This window comes from Vidua chalybeata, chromosome 20 (genome assembly GCF_026979565.1).
Source record: "Vidua chalybeata isolate OUT-0048 chromosome 20, bVidCha1 merged haplotype, whole genome shotgun sequence".
In the NCBI taxonomy this organism is placed as follows: domain Eukaryota; kingdom Metazoa; phylum Chordata; class Aves; order Passeriformes; family Viduidae; genus Vidua; species Vidua chalybeata.
The window spans coordinates 3937839-3964082 of record NC_071549.1 but is presented as its reverse complement, the minus strand read 5'-3'; the positions used below and the strand labels follow the sequence as shown (position 1 = coordinate 3964082).

General features: G+C 42.1%; 2 protein-coding genes across 9 annotated transcripts in view; one reads left to right on the top strand and one right to left on the bottom strand.

Moving 5' to 3' along the window:
- Window positions 1-518: 518 nt before the first annotated feature.
- Window positions 519-26127, bottom strand: UBE2G1 (ubiquitin conjugating enzyme E2 G1). Of its 3 annotated transcripts, none has more exons than XM_053961193.1 (6): window positions 25860-26127; window positions 11135-11237; window positions 8347-8444; window positions 7110-7288; window positions 3807-3930; window positions 519-1728 (listed from the first exon to the last, which is right to left on the bottom strand). In XM_053961193.1, exons 1-5 carry the CDS (start codon window positions 25903-25905, stop codon window positions 3844-3846), a joined length of 513 nt encoding a protein of 170 aa, XP_053817168.1. In that variant the 5' UTR covers window positions 25906-26127; the 3' UTR covers window positions 519-1728; window positions 3807-3843. The 3 variants fall into 3 exon arrangements, with proteins under 3 accessions (XP_053817168.1, XP_053817166.1, XP_053817167.1); XM_053961191.1 differs by lacking the exon at window positions 25860-26127 and adding an exon at window positions 24652-24840; XM_053961192.1 differs by lacking the exons at window positions 3807-3930; window positions 25860-26127 and adding an exon at window positions 24652-24874.
- Window positions 24409-26244, top strand: part of SPNS3 (SPNS lysolipid transporter 3, sphingosine-1-phosphate (putative)) — a 35251-nt gene continuing 33415 nt past the window's right edge. For 3 of the 6 annotated variants that reach the window (XM_053961183.1, XM_053961182.1, XM_053961181.1), the window contains exon 1: window positions 24409-24565. In XM_053961183.1, coding sequence (XP_053817158.1) covers window positions 24415-24565 — 151 coding nt within the window. In that variant the 5' untranslated portion in view covers window positions 24409-24414. Of the gene's footprint in view, window positions 24648-26244 lie in introns of all 6 variants that reach the window. The other 3 variants (XM_053961184.1, XM_053961186.1, XM_053961187.1) reach the window with 3 other exon arrangements.

Sequence of the window (26244 nt, the reverse complement as noted above, 5' to 3'; positions counted from 1 at the left end):
TCCCCAAGGGCTGCCTTGCCTCTAACAACTGTCACCTCCTTCCACCCCAGCCCCCCTCACAACACCTGCAATATGTGCCTTTCACCATATGCAATGTTGCACACAGCAACATAAAAGCAACATTAAATGAAGTCCAGCCAGTAAATTAAGACTGAAGGCTTCTTAAAAGCTGACTCTGACACTGGAACTCTTGATTTATAAGTGGGTTATGCTGTGCTGTGGAAAGAAAGTAAGTTGAGTAGTTTCAAGGTCTTCTATAAAGTTTCTTTAGTCAAAGGCTTGACAATTGTTGTGAGCAGATACTCTGAGATTAGTATTTGCTCACTAGATGGCCAAAGATGGTTACAATAAGGATAAAGGTGTGTGTCTGCTCTTTCTTTACTCAAGATGAAGCACAGCGTGTCCAATTGCTCAAGTGTTTGCTAGTGTTGTGTTGTTGATGTTCAGGTAAGTTGTGGCTCCAGCTACAACTGTACCCTTCCTATTGTGAAACTCAAGACAGCCAGTTTGACACATCATTATTGGAAAAAATTATATTTTGGAAGAACTCACTACCAGAAGGTGACAGAATTCCAAAAATCAAATTACATGAAAATATACATCGCCATTTTCTTTGTACATTAGGTGAGGAAAACTCTGGAGTAGAAGGCAAAGCAGATGAAGGGCCACAGAAAAGAGTAAAGGAGGGAAACTATTTTTGATACCAAACCCAGAAGTTAGTCATTTGAAAGCCTACAGATGTGCATGCTTGAACTCAACCTTGAGAAAAAACAAGCCTCCCCCCCCCACACACCCCACCCCACAAACAGGCAATGAAAAAGGCAAACCAAAAATTTCACCCATAAAAAGCAGCTCATTCCTATCTTGGACTAACTTAGTCAACCAAACTTCCAAGTGAAAGAACTCAAGTCCTTGGAAGTTAAAAATCCATCAGGCTGCTCAAGGGTGCTCCATGGCCAGTTTTATTGCTATACCAAATTCAAGAAAGATGAGTAATTGAGTTTAAAAAAGGGGTGGGAAGAAAAAAAGCACCTTTGAGACTACAAAGGTCATCATAAAAGAAGACACAAGTAATTGATAGCAAATCCGTTCAGGGTTTAATTAGGAAAATTGTAAGTTCTGGTGGAGGAAATAAAAGGGAACCACGTTTCCAAAAACAAAAGCCGAAAAAAACCCAAAAAAAAAAAAAAAAAAAAGATACTAAACTTGAATAAGCAAGAAATTTTAATTAAGCCTCAGTGGGTCAAAGGAAAATTAAAGTGGGAGGAAAAAAAACCCAAAACCAAAAAAACCAACTTAGTATCCTAATTGGTTTTGACATGCTTCACAAGTTGCTGTTTTTTTAAACTCAGGAAACAATGAATAGGGAGAGAAAAAACCTGCTAAAATCTTTAGAATTTACACAATTCTATCCCTAACTACAGACAGCATTATTTGGTACAATGTGTATTTGTGGATGTACATGAACAGTATATATATTATCCGGATCATGTTGTGCTATGTACACATCTTTACAATTCTTCCTGAAGGTTAAAGCAGTTCATTAGATTTCAAAATGCGTAATCATCTTGTGTTGGCACTTGTTAGGCTCTTGTCAGCATTGATAACTGGCATGTTTTATTGCAGCCCAGTTCCAGCCAGTGTTTGCCAACTTGTAACAACAGAAGTCCAGCAATAGGTGGGTAGAGTGCAGGAAAAAAAACAGTGCCATGTTTTTCAATTGGAGACCTGCAAAGAAATCACAGGTATTAAAATAAAACCCCTCCTCACCCTCAATTATTTTCAAGATGTTAATTAGTTTTTCAAACTCAAGAAGGTAACTATTACTTGTTCAAGAGCTTCACATACCTCTGAACAGAAGATGGATAAATCCAAACTCATCACCTGAGAAAGGCTGGAGTTAGTTCAGCACACTGTATATCCAAGCTCAATTATCAGACTTTCTGGCTCCTGTAACTCGTGTTGCTTGTCGAGTGCGCAGCGTGTAAAGCTGTGATTATTCACACACAGGGCTAAACACGGCACATTTATCACTGAAAAGGCTGTGCATTACTTACTGGGAAAGGTGGGTACAAATGGCACAGCAGTGCTCAGCAAGCACTGACACCACAGCCCCCAGTCACACTGGGCTGGTTTGAAACCAGCTGTGGCCCCTTCTCATTCAATTCCCTGCCCATCGCTCGCTTGGGAGGAGTCACCAGACTTAGAAAAAGCTTTTGCCTTCCAGAAAAGCAACACAGCCAATTACTTAAAATATTTGTCAAGAGCATTGTTTCACTATAGCTAAGTTCAACATGGCAACAGAGCTGAGGTTAGTTAAGGATACTCTGGAGTGTTACTCACAGTTGTTCCCCTTCTCCGAGACAGGAAAAAAAAAGTCAGCAGCATTAACAATTCTTGCACTCCAGTTATAGGCAATTGTACAAGACTTTCTGTTCCTTTGGTTGGTCTTTTGATCAATATTAAGCATTTTTCATGCTTAATCCATACTGGAGAAAGTTCCTTTCAGTCAAAGCATTTCTGCAAAGAGGGACTGCAGAACTAATTTGTCACAGATGGAGCCTTCCCTCAACCCCCCCCTCCGTGTTTACAAAAGGGTAAGAAAGGAACTCTCTCCTATACAACTGTATTAAAAAAAACCTACCCAGCAGAAGAATGTAGTAAGCTGCTCTGGTTCAGTCTGAACTACATACAGTGCCATATTTCTGTCCCTGTGAATTATGTATGCTATAGGTAACCAGTAAATATGGATTTGGGGTTTGCCAGCCAAATGGGTCAGAGCAGTTTATTTGCCAAACCAACCATTAAGAAAAGGCAGCTTCAACATGAAGTTCTGTTTTGCTTTGAAAAGCAAGAGTGGGAAATTATTAGCTCATGAAGGAAGTTTTTCCTTGGCATACCCAAGATAAAGTGACCAAAGGCCAGGGATCTAAGGGCCATGCCTTAATACAGAGCTTTCTACGAGAGGTTATGAAAAAAAAAAAAGTCCCATTAAAACGGAGATGGGATTGTGTAAATTAGAGTAAGTATCTTGAGTCAGAAGCTCTTTAACAGGGTGGCAAAAAATGCAAATATCACATCAGCTACTCTCAGGTCAAAACTTGTCCAAGCTCTCAGATATGCCACAGTTCAGTTTCCAAGCAGAACACAGCTGTTTTTATGAAGCTATTCCCAAGCCCTCTTCACTAAAGATGTTCTCTTCAGCAGCCCAAAAAACATCACCTTTCTTGATATTACTGACTGGTAATATCTCAATTTCTGCTATGCCAGGAGACCTTCTGTTAAAACTCCCATGGATACCTGAAACAAACCTCTCTCAGTGGCTCCTGACAACCTCACTGAAGTTTCATTTAACTCCTATGTGCAACATACCACCAACATCTGCAAGATAATCCAAAACTCCTGAGATAATAAGACTTTCAAGATGCTTTTAAGATTCTAGTGTTCTTCACAATAAAGAATATCAAGGAATTGTCACCCCCTTCTATTACAGCTCCAGTAACCACTAAGTGCCATTAATAAAGCAGGATGAATTCTGATAAAGAGAAGTTCAACTTCTGAACAGCATAAAATACAAGAATACAAGAGAAGCTCCCCAGTTTTGGCAGAACAGGCTGTCAAGTGCACTTAAGTTCTTTTAGTCTTTAGTACTGCATACAGGCAAAGAGCTCCACTGAGATCATGCAGCTGAGAAGAAAAGTTTGGGGGTTTCTTTTTGCTTTTGAGGGGGAGAAAAATAGTTCAGCAACACTTAAGCAGGAAATCCTCAACTCACATAACTGACTTGTCTGGAGAAGGATACTTACCCTGAAAAAAGTGAAGCTACTAGCTGCTGAATAAGTGTCACTCAAAAGCAGTTTCTTGGCTTTTTCTTACACAGCGGGCAACTTTTCTTTTAAATTCTCCATTTCTGTCTTCTCTCCATTCTTTCTGTAATTGAATAGACAGCTTTCAGATGTCAGTCCTACAACAAGGAGTTGTACAAGCTCTAGGAAGACTCTTGTTGTTTATGTTTTCAGACATTAGCCATCTAGTCAACACCTAAATTTGCTTACAATCATTGAGCTCCTCACTGAAAACCTGTGATATTCAGGACTTTCTAAAGTTTGCTCTGGGTTTCTGTGCCAGCTGCTTACAAGACAGTGAGGATGTAATTTTCCCCTAGGATTTTAGGCACACTCCAAAACTAACCTGGTGGCTTACCAGTATTTCACACTGTCTGTGTTAAAATCTATTTGCTTCAGCCTGCAAAGTAGCAGCAAACTCAAACTGTAGACCACAAGCTGTTGTTATGTGTTAGAGACAGTCTCTTTAACTGCAGTGGTGAAAAGGTACACAGGTACTGTGGAGCCAGCAGTTACTCTGAGATTTTTTTAAAGACAGTTTCAATTCCCTTCAATCTAGCCAGGACACTCAGGACAAAAATACAGAAGTAACAGTATCTAGAAGAGGCACAGCAGTGTCCTTGGAAAGCAAACACCTCCTGGTTAGATATGGCTGTAAGATACTGGCTCTGTGAGAAAGACCTTAGGAGAATAATCAGCTCACCTACAGGCTGCTCTCTGTGAAAGGGACCTGATTTCAGAACTGCAGAGATGAAGAGCCAAGATAAAGATGAGCAGGAAGATAGGTAAGAGGGAAGTCTGAACCCAGAGATGCACACATCAAGGTATCATAAAAAACCTACAGGAGAAAGTGCAGCCAGGTTTGTTTTGTGCCAGGCTCACAAGGAGCTCAGATGAAAGCACAGGAGCATCAGGTGTGGTTAAGATTGATGTGCTGGGTACTGCCTTCCAGTCAGAAGTGGTGGGGGAATATAAAGAACCCCTTATTTCATGAAGTTCTACAGTTCTTAGTTTCTGATGCAAGCAATATATTCTTACTGCAGGGGTGAGGGAAGGGGTTAAAAACCCCCACATTGTTTCACCTGATGCAATCTAGCACACAACACCCTTTCACTCCCACTTGTAGTGAAGGTTGTAGTACATTTTAGTGATAAATGGCATACCCTAACATTCATCACCTCCAAGCTCACTTAAAAAATCAGCACACTGGAGAGCCCAGCATCTCTTAACTTCCCTATGAAAGCACAAATAAGGCTACAAATTAGTTTGTTCTTTTTCAGCAATTCATGCAGCAAACATTCGGTTCCTTGGACTGGGACATAGGACAGCTTACACAAGATGGCTTAAAGCCAAGAAAAGCCTTCAATTTGTGCCCTCTGAGCTTCAGAGCCTTAGTTTTTGTTTCTACTTTTTCTATTTGTAGTTCTATGAATTGTTCAGATTTGAATAGCAAGCAAAGTTTCCAATCTGACAGCTGAATTTCCAAAAATGTAATTTTACGTCATTAACTGTTCTATTTGTTTTACAAAATTCTATTCAGGTTCCTGATCCTCATTTTCTCCCACTCCAAGAGACAGTACTCCAACATGCATAGTTCATTTTTCCCGAAGGCAAGTATATCCCCTGCTCCTATAATCTTGTGAATTGCCTGTAACACCTTATTCACTAGACTCACTTAAAAGCAGAAACTACTGACAGCAGACAAAAAGTATCTTATAGTAACTGCCAAATTTTATTGCTGTGGTTAACACAGGAGCTGCTGATTCTTCATTACCCTGAGTATGTTTCTTGCTAATATGAAGAGATCTACAGTCCATCAGGAGAAGCCAACTGCTCCAGCAGCACTTCAGAAGTTCCTTGAAACATGTAATGCCACAGTCAAAAATAGTTTCTAGGATCCAAAGTGATGCCTCACTCCTGTCTTCACAGTCAAATCTGGATTTTTTTGTTCTTTCATGCTGGGCTAGAAAAAGCTGTTTTCATTTTTGACCTTTACCCTAAGGTAAATTCATTTTGTGTCTAATTTTCCTAAGGAAAAAAAAACCCAAAAATTTAAAAACCCACTCCTGAAGTAGTTGTCAGAGTGGGGCACAATACAGAAAGTCTGATATCAGGAAGGTGACAAGCACAGCTAAAAGCATGTGCTTTCTCCAGGGCTAGGCCAGCTACATTCAACATTATGAATTCGTGAACTGTGGAATTCTAACTGCACTATTAGCATTTTATTAATAACTTGCTCCTCCCAGTGCTCTCAGCAGGAAATGTCCATATTTCCTGGGTGTCTGTTTCCACCAGAAACATGACACAAAAAGGGGAGGTCCAACATTTAAAAAGGTTAAATGAGGAAATTGTTCACTGCAACTTTTTGTTTTCTGCTTTCTTCCCATTAAATATGTTCCACATGAGTCTGTTCCTATAATGATTTTTCAGAGAGCTCAACCACCTTTGAAAATACTCACAACACAGCAGATCAGAGGCTCCAGGAAACTACTGAACTCCCACCCACTTTGGGAAGGTATAGCTTGGGCTGAGAGAAGATGTTAACAACCCTTTACAAAACTCTGCATCTCACAATTCCCATCTCCTTCTTCCTCACTCCCACAGTTAAAAGAGCTAGAACTTCTCTTTTGTGAGAAGACAACACTCACTGCTGAACTGCAATTCAGGAGCATATCAGTGTTATGTCAGACACATGGAGCCTGAAGTCTGTTCCCCTATGCCCTTCCAGAACTGAGACTTTTTTCTCTCCCCACTACAAACATTTCTCAGCCTCACTCTTATATTCTGCTCTAAACACAGCTCTTCTGGAGAGCTGATAGCTGTGTTTATACACACACGGTCCAGAACACTGTGCTGCATCAAACACTTGCATCTCACACCTGGAGATTCACCCTGGTCTTTGGCTGTCAATCAGACCATTTTTCCTCACTCCTGAGCCAGTCAGTCTAGTTTGGGACAACCCTCCCTGTTGAGTTGAAGGTCAGATGCCCAGTAAAGCCTTTGAGTACCTTCTCAGAGCACAGACCTACACAGTCAAACCTACTGCTCTAATCCATGGGACAGGAAGACTGCTCTAGAGAAGTGAAAGAAACTTCCCAAGGCTAATTAGTAGTTTTGTCTGACAACATCACTGCTTTTCCCAACACAATGGTTGCCTTAGTTCAGGATAGAAAAGGTTCTTCCCAAAGTTACTGTTTGCTAAACCAGAAGCAGATTGCAAGATTTCTACATTGAAGACAATTGGCAGACCAAGGAAAGCCTTACCGCTGCATCAACATTAGCAGGAGAATCACCATTGGGATCTGCCAGCATAGAAATAACACTAATCATTATAGTTTCCACTGTGTGAATGGGAAGCCAGCGTTCCTCAGGTTTTTCATAGCCATATTTGTCTTCTCCAGGCTCATGAAGAATTGAAATGCAGACATCGCCGTTCTTGTCAACTACAAAATAGAACAAGGCATATTTCAGTCATGAACAACATGCTGGCAGTTCTTCAGGACAGTCATGAACTGTTCATTCTAGCTAGTCTGAAACAGGTTAGTGAGGACACTTTATAAAGAGGGAAAGTAATTAACTATTGCAGAACTTAAACTGTAACAAACAGTGCTTGGTGGAAGCCTGAATGTGCCTGGGCTCCTGACAGAGAGGGCACATGGGGAGGAAGGACTCAGTCTGACATCATGCTGCAACTCTCAAGAATATTTATTTAGAGAGGCTTCCACTACAGCCTTTTCTGTTAAGTTCAGCAAACTCAAGAGTGACTTTTTTCCACAGCAACAGCATCAGCTGGATATTACTGGAACATATTGAAATATGATTTAAACTGCTGGAATTAGAAATTGTCTGACAAGTACTCTAGTATTCCCAGAGCTGAAACTGACACAGCATTAAAATACTCCCTTGTCCTTTTGATGGGAGCACTGTCTCCTCCCACCTTTCAACATCTACAGTTTCTGAAGTTGCAGAACATTTCTTTCCCAGTAAAACCAGCTTCCATTTTATTTTACCTTCCCATCCAATCTCCATCAGTCCATAGGTAAATGAGACATTAGGAGAAGTCTCCTTTAGAGAGACTAAAAGATTTCTTTTCATGCTTCACTAGATGAGGATAACCTTGGGCTTTCTACACTGAACTGCCAAGTCAGTAACAGGAAGATGAAATAATTGAAGGTATAACAAAAGGCAGCTATAGAAGTCAAGCTTTTCCTCAGACTAGAGTTTTGCATTTTGGAAAAAAAAATTAAGAAAAAGATCCCTGAACAATTACCAAGAATGCAAGAACCTACTCAGAATAGCTTCTGAAAATACTTAAGAGTATTTTATGCTGTCAGAGTAGCACTATTAAAAACTCTGCCATTGTTATTACTTCTCTATTAAGTGAGGATGGCAAAGTAAAAACAGAGATTCATATTTCTAACAGGAATGTGTCTATTTGTCTTCACTTTCTGCATTTTAGGTCTGAACTGCAAAAAGAAATTGAAACTTTGACATTTCTTACCATTCGGATGCCAGATTTCTGTGATGAATTTCATTTTTGGCGGCCTCAGTGGGTAGTCTTTTGGAAAAGTAAGATGAGCCTTGAAAACACCACCTTCACTGGGGAATCAAAAATATCTTAGTAGAGTTTCTTGTAAGCTTCAGCCGAAGATCGGAACTTACTGATGTTCTAAGTTTACAGCTCACACATTTTAACATCATGTTGGTAATTAGCAGTATCAACACTTCCATATGCAATGTAAAGAGTTTCTACATTCAGAAGATCCTTTCACAAGATACTGCCAGTTCCCCAATATGATCTTTTTTAGAACTAGGAAGATGTTCCAGAGGGGAAAAACCATGGGGGTGGGGAAAAAAAAAATTCAAAAAACTGCCAAGGAATTTACCATCTGGAATCACAGCTTACATTTTTTCCTCCCAGTACATTTATTAACAGGAAAAAAAAAAGGTATTGCCAATAACTGCCTTTCTCAAGTCCAGCCCAGCAGACACCCATTTTCTTCTGCTAAGAGGCCTCAGTCTGCAGTAGTGAGCCCCAGGGAAAAACTGCAGAAAGCTCTGGTTGTGTTTAGAGCATTAAATGTAAAAAGACTTCCAATGCCACCTTGACAACACTAAGCTAAAGTGACTCAGGCATGACAGTGAGGTGTTCTGCATTAGTTACCCACTCAACTGCAAAACAATAATAAACAAGGGACATCCAGGTTTTATGTGGAGTTACAGGCCAGGAATAGTCCCTTTTGAAAAATGTGAAGGCCTGTATTAGATGGAAAGGTTTACAGATGGAATACTTTGCTAATGTCAATAATGTTTGTCCTGCTACTGTCATTTCTTCTAACTGAAGGTTGTAACAAAATTTGGAATTGCAAAGGCAGAACAACAAGTGGAACATAAACCTCCAAAGATAGCATGAGATGCACGGTGTGACAAGCTACTCCTCAACAGCCACACAGACAAAACAACTGGTGAAGAAAACTGTTCAGTGCAATTTTTTCCTGTATTTGTAAAGGAGTAGGAGCTGATAAAGTGCACTGGCTACTGAGAAAAATAACATGTTTTACCACCATTAACCAAAGGGGTGCAGTTCCAGCAAGTGTCTCAAAAAAAAAAACAAAAAAAAAAAAAAAAAAAAAACAAAAACAAAAAACAAAACCAACCCAAAGAAACAAACAAAAAAAAACAACCCCAAAAAGCACTGCCTTTAAGTAACTTGGCTCTTTGAAGCAGCTGAGGGGATCTGAACCCACAGCATTTGTTTTTCACAAGTTTTAAAAACTGCAGGCAGTTTCCAAAGAATCCTTCATCCCAGCAGAGGTAAGAATTCCAGAAACACTATTTCAACATCCATAATGTCAAGACAAAGGAGAGCTAGACTGCATTTGTTGATAGCCCCAAACCAGTCCAACCCTTTCTTTCAAACTGAGAAAGTCCTTTCTTTTTTTCAAGAAGCAGATCCTAAAGCTACTAGGCTGTAGGGTGTCCCTGGTTGCCCTATATCAACTACATATAAATACAGGTTTTAAAGCAGATATACATTAGATATCAGTTAATGAAATACAGCTGTCAATTAAGGGAGATCAATTCAATTTTTAGCAATATTCCTGATAAAAATTTCTGTCAGTAGAGTAATGCACTAAGAATAAATGAAGTGGGATCAGGAATGAGACTGATGTTTGCAAATTATATATGACTATTAATAGTCATATTATATATGACTATAATATATGACTATCCTTATCAAACAGCCCAGGGAAGAAAGGTTCAGTGTAATACTACCCTGAAAAACAGCAACCAAGGACTGGAACAGAAGAGAACTTCTTACCTAAAAGCCTCAAAAAAACTTCAGGACCCAAAAAAAGTGGAGTTAAAAAACACTATTGCAACTTTTAACACCTAAGATGACAATCAATTAGAAGCAGCATTTCTTTCTTGACAGTATTTATAAAATAGCCATGAGAATATAACTGAACCACAGGACTGTTCAGAAAAGGTCAACAGAAGTTGGAGAAACCATCTCATGCAAGACATGAAAACCACAGTGCAGTGAGCTTGAGGAAAAGCCAAGCAATTTGATTACTGGGTTTAAATACCTATTTGAAGTCTGCTGACAGACATACAGAACTTCATGCTGCAACCAAAACTGACCTCAAGTAAATGTCCCAAGGCTTTTTGTACCAGTAATTTACCACTGCAACAGCTTAATGAAGAGAACAGAGGTCATCTTCAGGAGCAGCCTTTACACTGACCTCTCCTGGGCAGAGAACCTTTTCCCAAAACTGGAGTAGATGATCACCCCAAAGTACTCCAGGTCACACTTGGAAGTTCTCCCATCTCAATCTGACAGGATTTGAAGCTAATTCTGTGGACTGCTGTGGTTTCCTCCAACTACATCCCACTTTAATTGAGTATTTTACTACCATCACACACACGAAATTGTAATGGCTTAACATAGCACTATGAACTGAACTACAGCCTCCCAGCAGCAACAGCAAATAGTGGATTTTATCTGCCTTATTTACATGTGAAAGAAAACAGAAGCTGCCGCTAAGTGCACCTATTGTCTTTCTTTTCCATAAAGTACAAAGAGATCAGTGTTGCCTTTTCCCAGGGGAGCAAAGCAGTTTAGAACTTCTACATAGCAAATCCAGCTATTTACATGTATTCTGCTAGCAAGAGAAGAGCATTACCTGATTTAGCACAAAGTTTTGGTTAGCTTCTATTCACTAGGAGCAAACTAGAACTAGTAAATCCGAGTTCATTCAAGTTTCTGTATAAGTATCAGTACTTACTATAGTGTATCTGGAGGACCAATAATAAGGACTTCCCATCGATAAAGATCATTGTCATCTATTAAGCCCGCTGAAAAGCCTTCCACTGGATTTTTGTTGAGCTCTGTGTAGGAAAAAGAATTTAAGAGAACTTTAGGTGTCTATAATACATATTTGCTGGTTTTGCTCCTGTGTCCATACATGACCAAAAACCTCTGTGACATTTGGTGCTTTCTCATGGCCTGAGTGAGTGCCCTCAGCCCCCACACCACAAACACTTCTGCCAGAGCTGGGGCCATGTCCGACCCTAAAACTCTGAGTGTAATGTGAGCACAAGGGCCAGAACAACACACAACTATGGGACATGGTCTCCTAAACTGGATACCAACCAGTGTTTTAAGTCAGGAAACAGGCTAGTAATACAAGAGCTTTACAAGAGCCCCAAGGAGCCAGCTTAAAGTCTGTCTTTAACTCCAGAAAATGTTAACAGAAGACTAAAGTCACATTATGTTTTTATTTAAAAGCAACATTCTACTTTGTTTAAATGATTTTTCTTTCAGACTCTGAAAGCATTTGAGACCTGTGCCAGTGAATTCTGGAGATAATGATTTACTATATTCTGAACTAGTAGAAGAGAACATAGAAGATAAGCTGCTATGCTGTTCAGATATGGAGCTGTGTGTTTTTATTTCTTCCTTTTGCTTCACAGTTTTTTTTCATCAGTGACAAGCTATAGAGCATTCTAAGTGTATAGGCTACTTCATACAGTTACTGCCAGACAGAGGCTTCTCTGGAAATAGCTACACACAAGTAAGTCACAGCTAGATCTAGACTCCACTGAACTTGTGTTTTCAGCCTGCTCCAGAAAAAAAAAGAAAACCTCTAAGATCTGGAATTAAACACTTCAAATAAGTTTCTCCTATAATCCAGTGGTGGGGGTAGGAAGGTGAGAACATCTATTAACTGACAGCTTCAGGTCAGAAATTACATTCAATGCCATATTTATACCAAATTCTTCATCCAGCATTTCCAACACTACATACAGGTCTTGGTTACTTAGGAAGGGGGAAGTTATTCCTTCAACTGGTCAGTAACTTCCAGATTAAATTAAGAATGGTTATTGTGGGAAAAAAAAACAAAACAAAACAAAACCAATCAACCATACTTATTTTATAACCTGTCAGACTCTATGCAGTCCTCCTTATTCTGCTCCACAGCACAGTCTACATATTCACATTTTGTAAAACTAAAAGCCATAAGACTTAAGTTCAGAGGGCCTTATAATGCCCTCAGACACATGCAGAGGAACTTCAAGTGAGAACCTTGTACCTTTCTGGAGAAAAAGCTGCCATTAAGTCCAAACTGATTTGCCCATAAGACTGCAATCACTGGTGGCCAGTTAAGTTCTGAACGATTTGAAGTATGGCTGAAAAAGGCAAGAGGAATCAATTCAAGCCCTACACAGAGGAGTCTAAGTCCACAGGGTTTGGAAAACTAAGTGCTCAGCTCACCTGAAGGACACCAAGGCCCTGAAGAAGGAGACAGCAGGAACATCAACTTTAATAATTACTAATTTAGTCAAAGTTATCCACAAAGAGGACTCAATTCTAAAATCCCGAGGAACATATTAAAAGGGGTTTTCCTAGGAGTTACTCAGAAGGGTGTAATCAGGAGGTAAGGTCAGCCATCCAGCCCCCAAGGTGCAAGACAAAAGATGTCGGTACTGAGCCCAATCATGTTTTTTCCAGACGATGCCTGGAAGAAAAGGCAACATCACAGGCTCTCTAACCAAGATGCAAACCTCAAACCCAAAAGCTAAAGCATGGTCATGCCTCCTCTAAGCAAATCCGTTTTCTGGCATCTATGAAACTTTGTGGAAACAGCTGTACAAGCTTGAGTAACTATTTAATCTTAGCCTAGGTGAGCATCTCACATTAAAAGAGTTGCATCAGTCTCTTACAACCTCCTTAATACAAACATTTCTTCAGCATGGTCTATTAAACGTTCCACCACCTCAGCAATTGAATATAACCTGCTTTTTCAGGCAAGATCTCATTTTAAAAATTGCCTATTGCTTGTGAAAAAAGCCATCTCTGCTCAGGACATTTACATCATCTTTCAGATATTATTAATACAGTAATACAGAATACCTACTGTAGTAACTACAGAAGTCAGAATTCAAATAACAGGTTTTACTGTCTCACCTAAAACTTTCAAACTTGAATTTAAGCCTGTGAAATACAAGTCCCATCATTTCTGCATTTCCAGAGAAAAAAGGATTTGTGCAGAGTTCTGTGTGAACTGCTGTAACTCAAACTGCTCACATTTAGCTTCTTTATTGTTTGCAAGTTATCACTGCTCACTGATAAGACTTTAAAGACTGCCAGAACTTAAGATTGAAAAACTTCAGAATGTTTCCCTATAAAAATATGCCACATTATATCCAAAGCCAATATACACAATTTCTTCTCTATTTCTTAATGCATGCTATTTCAATTTCTTTCTACATCTGTCTCAGCCTCAAACAACTTTACCCCTAAGTAGTTCAAAACAATTTTTGTGTATTTATTCCCAAAGAGAGACAGCTCTTACACTCTGACTCTCACCTAGGACCATGTAGCACTAGATTGGAAGAGAACTTGGGAGAAAGAGTAAGATTCCTATATGCCAACTCCTTTAATGCAAAACATTTGTAAACGGTATGAAAGGCACAATCATTAACAAAAATCTTCAGTTAAAGCAGTTAAAGAAGACTGCTTAGTGGATGTTGCCTATGAAGCAAATCACTTCTTCTAGAGGAGGTGCCATCAGTCTCAGCTTGTGAAAAGGTTATTTTCCTTCCATGGCAGCAGTATTGAAGCACAGCTCAAAGAGCTGCTGACTGCAGAAACACTCTTAGGAAAAACAATTAATATAAGCTCATACACCTTCTCCTCAAGAGGTATGCAGAGTTACCAACAGCAATTTAAAAATCAGCTTTTCCATCCAGATTATTTATGTTAAACTAAACAACATGGCTGGCAGGCAGACAAAAAAGGAAGTGTCGGGAAAGTTCTGCACTGAGACATGAAAAGCATCATCCTTGGCTGCTTTACCATGGACAGCCAGTAGCTGCTACTCATTAAAACCTGCAAACGCCAAGAGCCCAAGGTTTGTTTGGCTTTGTTTTTTTTCCCTGGATATAATGAGTGTTGTGTACCAGAAAAGTTAACCAGCAGTACCACCTGTCTCTTGCCTCTCCCTTCACTAATTGAGCCTCACAGAGTAGTGAAATCCATGGACCTAAACCCCAAAGGAACAGCAATGCAGGCAGGCACGAAAGGACCACACACACAAGGCTCAGTGACACAGGGCTGCTGCCAGGCCGGTGTCACTGCCCACCAAGCAAGTGACACTGACGCTGCACCCAGGGCAGGGGACACCTGCTCCCTGTGCCTGCCAGTCCCCACCAGCCACAGCATTAACTGCTTGCAGCCTGAACAGGAGCTTCCCTAGACAAACATGTGGCTAAAGCAAAGGATTCAGCTCCCTTCTCCAGGCAGGGAGAGGGGAACAAGCTCTTCGTGTAGGTCCTCTACAAAGCTTTGTTGAAGAACTGCCCTAGAAGTCCTGGAAAAGCAGAGAAGCCAGACACCTATGAAGAACTGGATCCTTCCACTTTATTTTTCCAACAGCTTTGAGATTTCTTGTTCAGCTAAAGATATGCTGTACTTTTTAAACATAAATGAGTACATTACCATATTTCCATCATGTCCATGCCTAACTAAATGCCATTTACTTGCAACTACTATATATTACAGTCTGTCGTTTTGACAGACTGTAATATATAGTAGTTGCAAGCATTTCTGACAATATTTTTTGCATTTCTGATTATTTAATATAATAGGCATTTTTCTACCCAGCAAAAGAAAATAAAAATCCAAAACATACTCACACTCAGAAGCAGTTTCAGGTAGAGCCCTTTGCAGACCAAGCAGCAGCTGACAGCCAAAGAAGCACACACCTGGACAACTGCCAAGCAGCAACATACTTGGAACAGAATCCAATGTCTGCTTATAAATTAGACATTCAGTTCCTTTAATCCCAGTCCTGAACCTGGGATTAAATCCAATACCTGATTTGGGAGGTGAGGAAGACTAAAGGCCCATAATCCAACAGAGTTGTTTAAATCCAGGACAGATTTTAAAGCCCTATGGCTCCCTTTCTACATGATCTGCCATACAACACACTGTCTTGTCCCTTTAGCTCTTACTAAAGCAGAACTTAGTTACCATTGCCTTAAACTTGAGCCAACACAGTACCATGGGCTGCACTTCCAGTTTCAGGGTTTAGTTTACATCAAGCTACTGATGTTCCCACACTCACTGAAGCTGCCTTTATATAAGCCAAGAGACTTCACCAATCCCAGAGCAAAGCAGCATCAACAGAAATGACTAAGCAGAACGAGGCCCATAGCTCCCTAGAATAGCTATGCATGGCATCCAAACTTTTCAGCCTGACGTCTCATCTGGACAGCCACTGCATATGAACTCTTTCAGTATTTTAAGCTACATTACAGTACAAAGCTTTCAAAAATATGATCTCCTGCATTTTTTTCATAGCAGCCTCTTTAAGTTACACAGTGTTTGAGTTTTGTGCAGCCAGTGAATAGAGTACAACACAAAACCAGAGGAACCAGGAAGCCCAAGTCCTGGCTAAGGCTTCTGGATAAACCATCCAGTTGGCTTACACAGCTCTCAGAGCAAGCAGGCCATACCAGTACTTTATATCTGCTGCACCTTAGACTTGTGTTGTCTCAGCACCAGTCCAGGAGCTTCTAACAACTGTTCACACTGAAAATCATCATTATAGACTCTTCTTCTCTGTACCCCACACTGTGACTTCCATATAGTCCTATTACTTCACTGAGGTCAGTTACAAAAACTTTCCTCCATGCAAGACCCAGCTGTACATCTCGGATTCTAGAGAACCAGGGCTGAGATTATGATAAAGTAACATGATCTCTATGTGGAGATGTATTCCCCAAGCTCTCCATTTTATCTGCTTTCATCATGTTCTGTCTTGCTCCACAAGCTCATCCAAGAAGCTCAGACCAAATGTAGCACCAAATATGTACACACTCCTGATAGCCACTGTGGGAGTGACAAATAGACAACACTTAAAATGGAACAGATTAAGTCTCTGAAGGACATTGAAATTATTTTGAAGGGAGACTAAAGTAGTAAAGACAAACCTGTCTTTAGCAGAGTCCACCAATCATTTCAGTAGAAGCTTTAGGTTTGACTTTAGCCTGGCAACTAATTTCCAGTGCTCACACATCACTTCTTAAGGGCAGCATTTCAGACTTCTACGAATCAAATTCTCTGAGCTCAGAAAATTCGTAAGAAGGGTTGCACAATGACAGGCAAACTACAGCTCAGTGCAGTGCTACACACCTTTGTGTACTGCTTCACTTGCCATCTCCTCAGCTATACCCGTGAAGTCTTCCCTAGATTTGTACCGGGAAGCAGATTTTGAAAGGACAGAAGACAAGGCTGGAGGTTTCTTGTTTGATTTTTGGTTTTATTCCCAGTCAAATTCCTAGCCATGGCCATAGTTCAGCTTTGCAAAAAAATGGACAGCAGCACTAGCCCAAAGTTCCTAAAAGTGCCACTACAGGTATGAGGATTAAGGTACCAGAGAAACTTGAGTAAATAGAGATTAGAATTATTTTATGAGTAAGGTATCCCATTATTCTAGAATTAAGCTAAAAACTGAGTTTGTTGATTCTGTATATTCTGTAGCTCCACAGTCATAGGAGCCATGGCATGCCTGGAGACAGACAATTAGAAGTTCAGGTTAGTTATTTAGTGGAAAACTGAGTCTTAACACACCAACCAAGAGCTTGCAGGACTTTGGTATTGCCTTGGTTCTTAAGGAGCTCCCCATAATCCTTTAAGCCCATGGAGGTGGACATCAGTAGACACTGCCAATGCTGCTTTAGATTTCTCTCTCACAGGTCTCAAAACCAGCTCATCGATAGTCTCAACTAGAACACAGACATCCAGCAACTGATCTAACCTGGCAACCCAGTTTACCCAGCTCACAGTCTGTTCCCATGCACCATTTCACCTGAAAAACCTAAAGATAGGCAAGAACAATCACAACCTATTTTGAGGCATTTCCTTTCTGCAGCACTCTTCACACATGGACCCTTCTGTGTACACACATTCAAACCAGTCCTTTTCCAACATCCCACACTATAGAAGGAGGGTCTGCTTTCCCCTCCCTCAATGCATTTGCCATTAAGCAAATATCTAAACTTAAGTTACTGTAAACCAGAAATCTTTTCTTTCAAAACAAATGTGGTGTTCAAATTACCTTCCTGTCCAAATCACTGGAAATACAAAACATACTCATCCAATGAAAACCTTTGAATGCCATCGTATTGTTTGAAGTTTTGAGAGCTATGCTTCTGGAATTAAGGTTCTCAACAGTAAGTTCAGAATATATGTTCAAATTGCCATCAGCCATGTAATTTTATTAGAAATAAAGGTAAAATGTTTCCTGAAGAGCCTTCTTTGACTAGACTGCTAGAAGCATGCTGTTTATCACATCAGACCAGAAACCAGCAGTTACACTACCCCAGTTAAAATGGAGGTTGAATAAGGTCTGTTAAACAGCCACAGCAAAACCATTCCCAGTAAGTTCTGAATTTTGAGGGGAAGTGTTATGAGGAAGGGAAAAACAAGGATAGTAAAAAGAATTGGAAGAACCCTGATTCACAAACCCACATGTAAAAGGAAGCAATTATGTCATCATTATGTCCAGCGCTTTGCCTAGAGCCACATTCATCTGTCACACTCAGTGTAACAGAAATGCCACCTCCACTTTGTCCTCCATGCTTGATGCTTGTTTCCACTCTTAAGAGGTAGACAAGTATTCAGTGGGTATCTGCATCTGTCTGCATTGGAGACGGGTCACCCTCAGCAGCATTGAAGAGATCTTATCAGAGTAAGTAGTTTGAGACACCATGATTATCTCATCCTGAATCAGGTGTCAAAAACAGGTCAGATGAATCACACTCTACACACACTTATTTCTCTTACCTGCAAAGAGACTTCAAGTTTCAGATGCCTACTGTATACAACTGCTGGAATCTGGAAAGACAGGTGTCATCCTAGGTACCATTAATGTAGCTGAATTTACCAAGGACAGGAGAAGTTGATTAACTTCTTAAGAGCTAATTACCATTAGACTAAAGCTAAGAAAAAAAAAATCCACACAAGTATATTCTGAGCAGTCACATACACATTAATCATGAAACAGCACTACTGCACAGAGCCAAGGGTTCTAGGATGTGTATGGTTCATAGACAAAAACAGAATAACATTAGAAATCCACTGAAAAGGCTCTATGTCATGTCTATGCCACAGGGAGATATTAACATCTGAGGGAGATGTTAACATCTAAGTTGTTGTGCAAGTCAAGGACAATTTTCCAGCTTGTTTTCTCTCCTGCTTATAATATGAATTGCATAGCCTAACTTGAGCCACATTGTTATTTAGAATTGTTTTAAGACATTCCTTTAAATGACTCCTGACAGCACCATCTTCTACATCAGCAGCAAATGCCAGCCAGCTAAAAAAACAGGCAGCTTGACCTATGAGGTATATGATGACAACACAGAAATACATTTCCCTTAACAATCCACACACAGAGAGACTGTATGTGAAAACATTTACAGAGGGTTTCTGTCAAAAAGTCTTTATTATTACTCTAAACCTGTGCAAAAACTGCTAACATTTCTGTCCAGGAGAGCAGATATTTTTATGGAACCCCATTTCAATTAGATTGCTATACTTAGTGTTCTTACAAGGTCTGGATATCTGATCTCTGCTCCAGCTGATATGCCTTGGACTTGAGAGCAGGAAAGAAAAGCAAGTATGAACATTTACACTTGCAGGGTGGCCTAAAGCTCAAGCCTACTAGAGACTGTAAGTGAAAGATCTCATCAAGACCAGACACTGTAAGATGGGCACACACCACTGAAAACTGAAGCACAGAGCAGGTGCAGCTGGGTGAGAGCAAAGGCCTGCACATGAAGTGCTGCCCTGATTCCACTCCCATACACTGGAACAAAAAGTATACAGGAGAGTTTCAGGAGTCACGCACCCTCTTCCTCACACAAGCCACCTGCTCTCCTTTCTCTAGGCACCCAAGTCTGCACACTCATTTTAGTATTTTGTTAGTTCTTGCCTTCAGAATAGCAGCCACCCTTCAGATCAGTTCCATTAGAACTAACTTCCATTAGTTCATTAGAACCCCATCTCTATGCTAGGAACAAACTGTTGTATTTTACATCAAAACAGAAGTTGATTAAGCACACTACAGGAAGAAAATTTAGCAGAATGCCTACTTGAGGCAAGCAAGTATCACCTACAAAGGTCACTTATTTTCAAACTGTTTAACATAGGGCTTTGGTGGACCTAAAAACCAACTTGTACCAACTACAGAAGGGACCAAGTAATCCTACATTAGTTGAATATGCACATATTGTTCCAAGTTTGTCTTGCACAAAAAAAAAAAAATTTCAACAATATACAGAAAAGTCAAGGCAGAATCATCTATAATTACATGTGGTTTAATCTGACCATTCACTCTACTTGATTTATCCTTATCAGTTTCTCTTAAACAAATACATATATATAGCAAATCAATAAATCCTTAGTTTGCAGTTCTGCAGCAAATAACTAAAATACTGAAGTTGGAATCAGTATCAATCACACAAGTCAAGACATTTTAGCTGTTTTTGCACGATTTAACATCTCCAAATGAAGCTCTTGCCAACAAAGCAGAAATTCTGATTAAAGTATTTTCTCAAATGGTATTAATTTTGCTCCTTACTTCAGAGGATCTCTGGCAACATTCTCCCATTCCACTGTTCTCAAACAAAACAGGAATAAATCACTCTACTGCCAGATCCAGATATGCCCTTACTTTGGTGTAACTTACAATACCTTGTTTGGGGGGAACAGAGAAGGAAAGAACTCAGAGCTCATGGTAAGTTTGGTTCTTTCCCTGAAAGATTAGTAAGCTGACCTAGGCAGAGCCAAGGCAGTGCCTCCTTGATGAAGCAGGTTATTGCTTCATCCTGTTTAAGCAAGTGGTTGAGTCATTAAGCCCTTCCATTCTGTAATTTACTAAACCTCACTTTCCAAAACTGCCAGCACCCCTGAAATTTTGCTGGTGGTGCTGTTATAAATATTCTTTCCTTTGAAGATGCAAAGTTCAGATTATTTCTACAAGAGAACCATTTGGAAAACTCACACATAGCAGGCAAAGTTCACCATTAGTCACATTTATCATGTTATTTACAGTGCAATTGAAATTCAGGCTGCTTGTGCTGTTGTAGTGATTGGAGTCTGAGCAAGGCCTATGTTTTGGCAATGATACTGCCTATAAAGTCAGCTTGAGAAAGGCAGCTTTGATAATTCTGTCAGCACAACCTCACAGAATCAGGATTATCTCATCTGCTGTAACAGGGCCCTACACTGTCAGGGGGATAAGGTGACTGCTATATACATGCTGTACCTAAGTACCCCAAAAAGCATCAGGCCAAAAAAATTGATGGTTATCTAAAAACATGAAAGAGTCTTTTAAAAGCAATATGCAGCAGTGTTTATAATTTCAGGATCAATTAAAACACTATGTTTTACATGTGCAGGACCTTGGAGTCCTAGTTATTTGGGATAATACAGAGTATTAGTGTCCATATGAACAGACCTTCACAAAGGAGGTAACAGGCAATCTAGTACCAAAGTAATACTTCACATCAGTGCCACTCAAATAACTATCTTATAGACAAACTTACTGTAACCCAATGCTTAACTGTAAACAAAGGTGACTTATACACCAGCCACCCCAGAAACATGCATCTCAGCTTTGATGTATAAAGTGATCTTCACTCTACAATTCCCTCTCCATTCACTACTCAAATAGATTTTTTAAAGTCCTATCTAATTGCCAAAAATTCAACTAGCTCAACATTACCCAATAAGACTCTTCCGCAGAAGTAAAAATTGTTCAACTGTCACATTAAGTACTTAATACAGTTTTCCAGCTTGCTAGTTTTTAATTAGACATTTCTACTTTGAAATAGAAGCTGTATACACTTTAAATATAATATATAATGCCATATTTCTTATGTTTAAGAAAAGCATTAGAGTGGCTTTTTCTGTATCCTAAGTTGGAGATTATTTACAATCCAGCTCAACTTCAGCCAACAAAGGCATGGTTATTCCCATTTCCAATGCTCCGTGTTTATGTTACAGAGAACTCGCACTTCTAGTTCCACTGTGTGCTACTGATTTAACTGCGTCCGCCCTATGTGATTTTGCTGGTTGAACTAGACAAGTCTGCCTACTCTAAAGTCTCTGTGTCAGCAAGAATTTGGCAGAAAGATGAAATAAAAGTACTCAGAGACATACCTCAGTCTGTAAAACCTTTGGGCTCAACAGCTCTGGAGACTGGAAGAGAAGCTTTACACCCTGTTGTCTGCATCTCTTTTTAAAGAACAAAGTTTTGGGGCTGTAAAAAGAACAGTTTATCCTCCATCAGCTCCCCTGAGGGGTGAACTCTGCTAACCCAGTGCTACACCAATCTACATACTTGCCATAGACTTTTTTTAAGTTCAGGGCACTTTTTTTTTCTTGTAGTTTTTCCTGCACTTTGCCTGGAAGAAATGGACAGATCATAGCTTCTATTTCACATTATTATCAAGCCACAAAGTGCCCCTCTCCTCCACAAAAAAAAAAACCCCAAAATAAACAAAAGTCCCCCAAATGAAAAACAAACCCGCAAAACAAAAAAAATCCAAAAACCAAAAGAAAACCAAACACCACCAACCAAAAATGTAAGAATAAATATGTTTGAATTTTAAGCTACTTCCAGAAGCTGCTACTGCTTACAATTAAGTTGATTTGGGAGGGAACCGCATTTAATTTGACAAATATCCATAGATATCTGATCCTCCAGCTCTAGTTAGACCACCCTTTTAAAATAGTTTTGATATTAAGAGATTCTAACTCATCACTTCCTTAAGGCTTTAAAAAAAAAAAAAAAAACAAAAAAAAAAACCAAACCCATAAAAACTACCCGAAGTTCTTACTACTTTGAATTGTTCTTGTGCCTAAATGGGGGCAAGCACATGTCAATATAAAAACAGCTAGCTACTACACTTAGGCCCTGGGGGATCCAGCTCAGTATTTCATTAGCAAAGGCACTGTGAAGCCACGTAGAATTTTGGAGATTAAAAAATAACCCACATGTAACTTGAAGTTATATTTTGTGACTGTCATTGAATGTCCCTTCTCTCTGAACATTATCAGCATCCAGAACATGCCACTGAAGCATACAAACATGTTGTACATGGTGCTGTGGTACCAGCTCCCTGCTCAAGTTACAAGCCAGCTTGCTTTAAAAAAAAAAAAAAAATAGAAGTCTGTCTTCGTACACTCACTGGAGCAACTTCATGTTGTGTTGTCAAGTTTTGCTCTGTTTGGTAAGGCCCATTGTTTTACATCTCACTGACAGCCAGCAGCCTCATCAGTTGACCTATACTTTGACAAAGTACTCAGGAATTAAAACAGCTCATTAAAGTGCTCCATGCCAGACACCTTCTTTCCTCATAATTAAGAACCAAAGCATATTGGGGACCAACAGGTAGCCACTCTGAGAACTACTATTTAACATTCTTCTCTCCTGACATCATTTTTTTTCTTCTGGGCATTGAAAAGAGATATCCAGGGTCTCACCATTAAAAAATTTTTATACTCCTCTACTGCTCCACTACTGTATAGGTTTCAGATCCTCACTTCAACCTCCCTTCATTTCTGGATGTCTTCAAATCTGTCATTATTGAAGCACAACTGAATGACCTAGAGCAATTTAAACTAGCTTAGGGCACATAACTTGTATCAACTGTCTGTTTACTGTTCTCCAAAACCCAACCACCAGGTACAACTCCATGACTCACCACACCTGATATAGGCAAAAGCTGCATGGAGCAGAGAGACTGAATATTAGTCCCACCAGGGCAAATACCACCATAGTGGTGACTTTTGGTTTGAGGTAGAAGAAACAATTTGGGTATTAACAAAGGGACACGTTGGAGCAGGCAAGACTTGGAAGACAGTCAGCAGTGGGGAAGGAAAATCATAAAGCTCAGTCTCTACACTAAGACTTCAAGCAGCCTGACACCAGAAAAACCTGTGTCAGTCCATTGCCAGCTCAATTCAGATGTCACATAGAAAATAGTTTCTTCCATACATGGTAACTTTCTCAGGTCAGTTATTCCACATAAGACTTTTGAAGAGTTCAAGACTCTTCTTCAGCGCTCACCATACTTCATGCACACTCCCAAGTCACTTTTAATACAGTTTCAGTTTCTTTTAGTACATGTAAAGGGATACCAAAGGTATTGACATTACTTAAAACACAAAACCCCCAGAATAGCTGCATGATGCAAGAAAATGGCTGCAGTCAATACAGCTGAATCAGTAAAAGGGGCAACTAGAAAAGCTCACCAATTTTTACCTGTACACATAAAGCCTTCAGATAAGAGTGACCAGAAAGTTAAACAGAAGTTAACCCCTAGATCTAGTAGTGTACAAATATACTTACATATGCAACCAGTCTGTGCTTACACAAGGCCTTAAGACCTCACAAGACAAAAAATACAAACAAACAAAAAAAACACCACAGAAGCTGAATACTTACTATCAAGAGACTTCAACCAAATGTCCAACTTTCTTTTGTGGAGCACAATTACTAGATTAAAAAAGAAATTCCAGACAGCTGAACAACTACTCTAGGTTACCAAATGCTTTTTTTATCAAGTTAGAAAGCAACTATTCTACACTGTTTCCCTTTAGGGATCATATATAGGAGAAAGAAGCTTCACATCAGAGCCAGTCTGGAGCTCCTGCGGTAAGCCCATACCGAGGCATTATTAGCTTATCTGAACGTGCAGACACCTCACTGAGTGTCACTAATAACTTCAGCAGTTACCAGGGCATTAACAGGTGCATGCTGATGTTCAGGACTAAGGCCATAGTATGCGATTTTTAGCCACAGTACAAGATTTTTTTTTTTTTAAGACCTTCACCTTAAAGGGGTAAAAGGTTCTGTGCTAGTAGTTAACGATATTGAAGTTTCTCAAACTGATCATCAACCGAACCCAGAAAACAGTGCAGGAGATACACAAACATCATCCAGCTCGCTATAATCGGTTATGCAACCTCATCTCCTTACTGCTAATAATGCTGCTTTCCACCCTTAGGCTTCCAACGACATTAACTGAAGTTTCGGGCCAAAATCCTCCTCCGGGAATTCCTGTGCCACCCAGTGACCCTGTCCCTTTGTATGGCTACTCGGCCAACTCCAGCCAGCATTGCAATTGCCTGAGTTTAGGTACACCTGGCACACATTTCTTTAACTGGGTACGAAGCAATTTTTACGTAAGAGACGAAAAAGGCGACCCCATTCTCCCAAGGTACCGTGCAGGCCCATACGCTTCCTCGAGTGGATCGCCGTATCCCGGCCCAGCAGGCAGAGGATGCGGCGAACATGTGCAAGTGGGGGAGGGAGGAAGGGAGCGCTGCCGGCTCGTTTCCCTTTAAGTGTGGCAGCGCACACATGGAGCCGCATTGTGCGGCCCCGCGCATGCGGGGCCCCTCGGCGGGGCCGGGCCGGGCCAGCTCGGCCGCCCGCCCGGGGACAAAGGGAGGGGGCGCGGCGACACCGAGCCCGTCTGACACCCCGCTCCCCTCCGCCGCCGGCCCGGCCGCAGCACCCAGGCCGTGTCCGTCCCCCGGCCCGGTCCTCAACTCCTCCTCCCCCGCGCCCGTCCCGCCCTCTCGCCCCCGGCGGACCCCCCCCGGCCCTCCCCGCGGGTCCCCCCGCAGCGGTCCCACCCGCTCCCCCGCCCGCAGCCGCTGCTGCCCGGTCATGTCCCCCCCGCCGGTGCCTGCGGAGCCCCCGCCGCTTCTCCTGACAACAAAGGGGCCAGCGGCCTCCCCCTCCCGGGCACGGGAGGAGAGGGGGAACCGGCGAGGGGAGGCGGGACGAGGGTACCGCAGGTCCCCGCGGGAAGGGGTACGAGTGCGGGGAGTCAGCCTGGTCCCGGAGTGCCTCGTTCCGGGGGTGGGGGAACAATCCTTCTTCCTCCGCTCCTTTCCGGCCCCCTCAGAAACACCCCGAAACATCAGCCCGCACGCATCCCCCGCGCTGCGGGACGAGCTCCGGCTCGGCTCTCCCCCCGCCTCAGGGAGACGGGACCGTAAGGGGAGGGGACGAGGAGTCCTCCAGGCTTGGTACCGGGGGACTGGGGGGTGCCGACAAGCGCGGCCGGTGCCACCCCGCGCTCCCCCGGCAGGACGGGGACAGCCGAGGGGACGCTCCCCCACCGTGCCGGCCCCGCTCCCCTCCCCCGGCTCCCCTGGCAGCAGTCGTCGGTCGGGCTCCCCCTCCCCCGCTCGGCCTAGTTCCCTCGGCTCCCGGCTGGGCACAGCCCGGCGAGGGGGGGCCGTAATCTCCCCTTCCCCCTCACACACACACACGCACTCCCGCCCGCCCCCTCCCCGAGCTGGCGCCCCTTCCTTCCCCCGCTGCGGGCCGCGGCCCCTCCGAGGCCGCCCGGCCGCTGCTCCCTCGCGGCAGATCACCCGCCGCCCTCCCTTCCTTCCTCCGCCGCCGGCCCAGGTACCTGCTAGTTGTCTCCGCAGTAGCAAGGCGGACTGGAGCTCCGTCATTCTCCCCCGCTCTGCCCGGGGAGGGAGTCCCAGCGGCGGCGGGGACGGCGCGGCTCCTGGCGCTGCGAGAGGTGGCGGCGAGCGTCCCTCAGCCCGTCCGCTCCGCGCCCGCCGGGAGTCTGGCTCGGCGCCGGCCGCCACAGCACGCAGGGTCCCGGGCAGGGCAGCGCGGCCGTGGCTCCGAGCCGCCCTCCGCCTCCTGCTCCGAGCCCTCAGCGCCGCCACCTCCCGCTCCCCCCGCCAGGAATTTCACCGCACTCGGGCCCGCGCAGGCGCACTCGGGCCGGCCGCCGGGCTTCCGCGCCGCCATCTTGAGAGCGGCTGAGGGGCGGGGAGCCC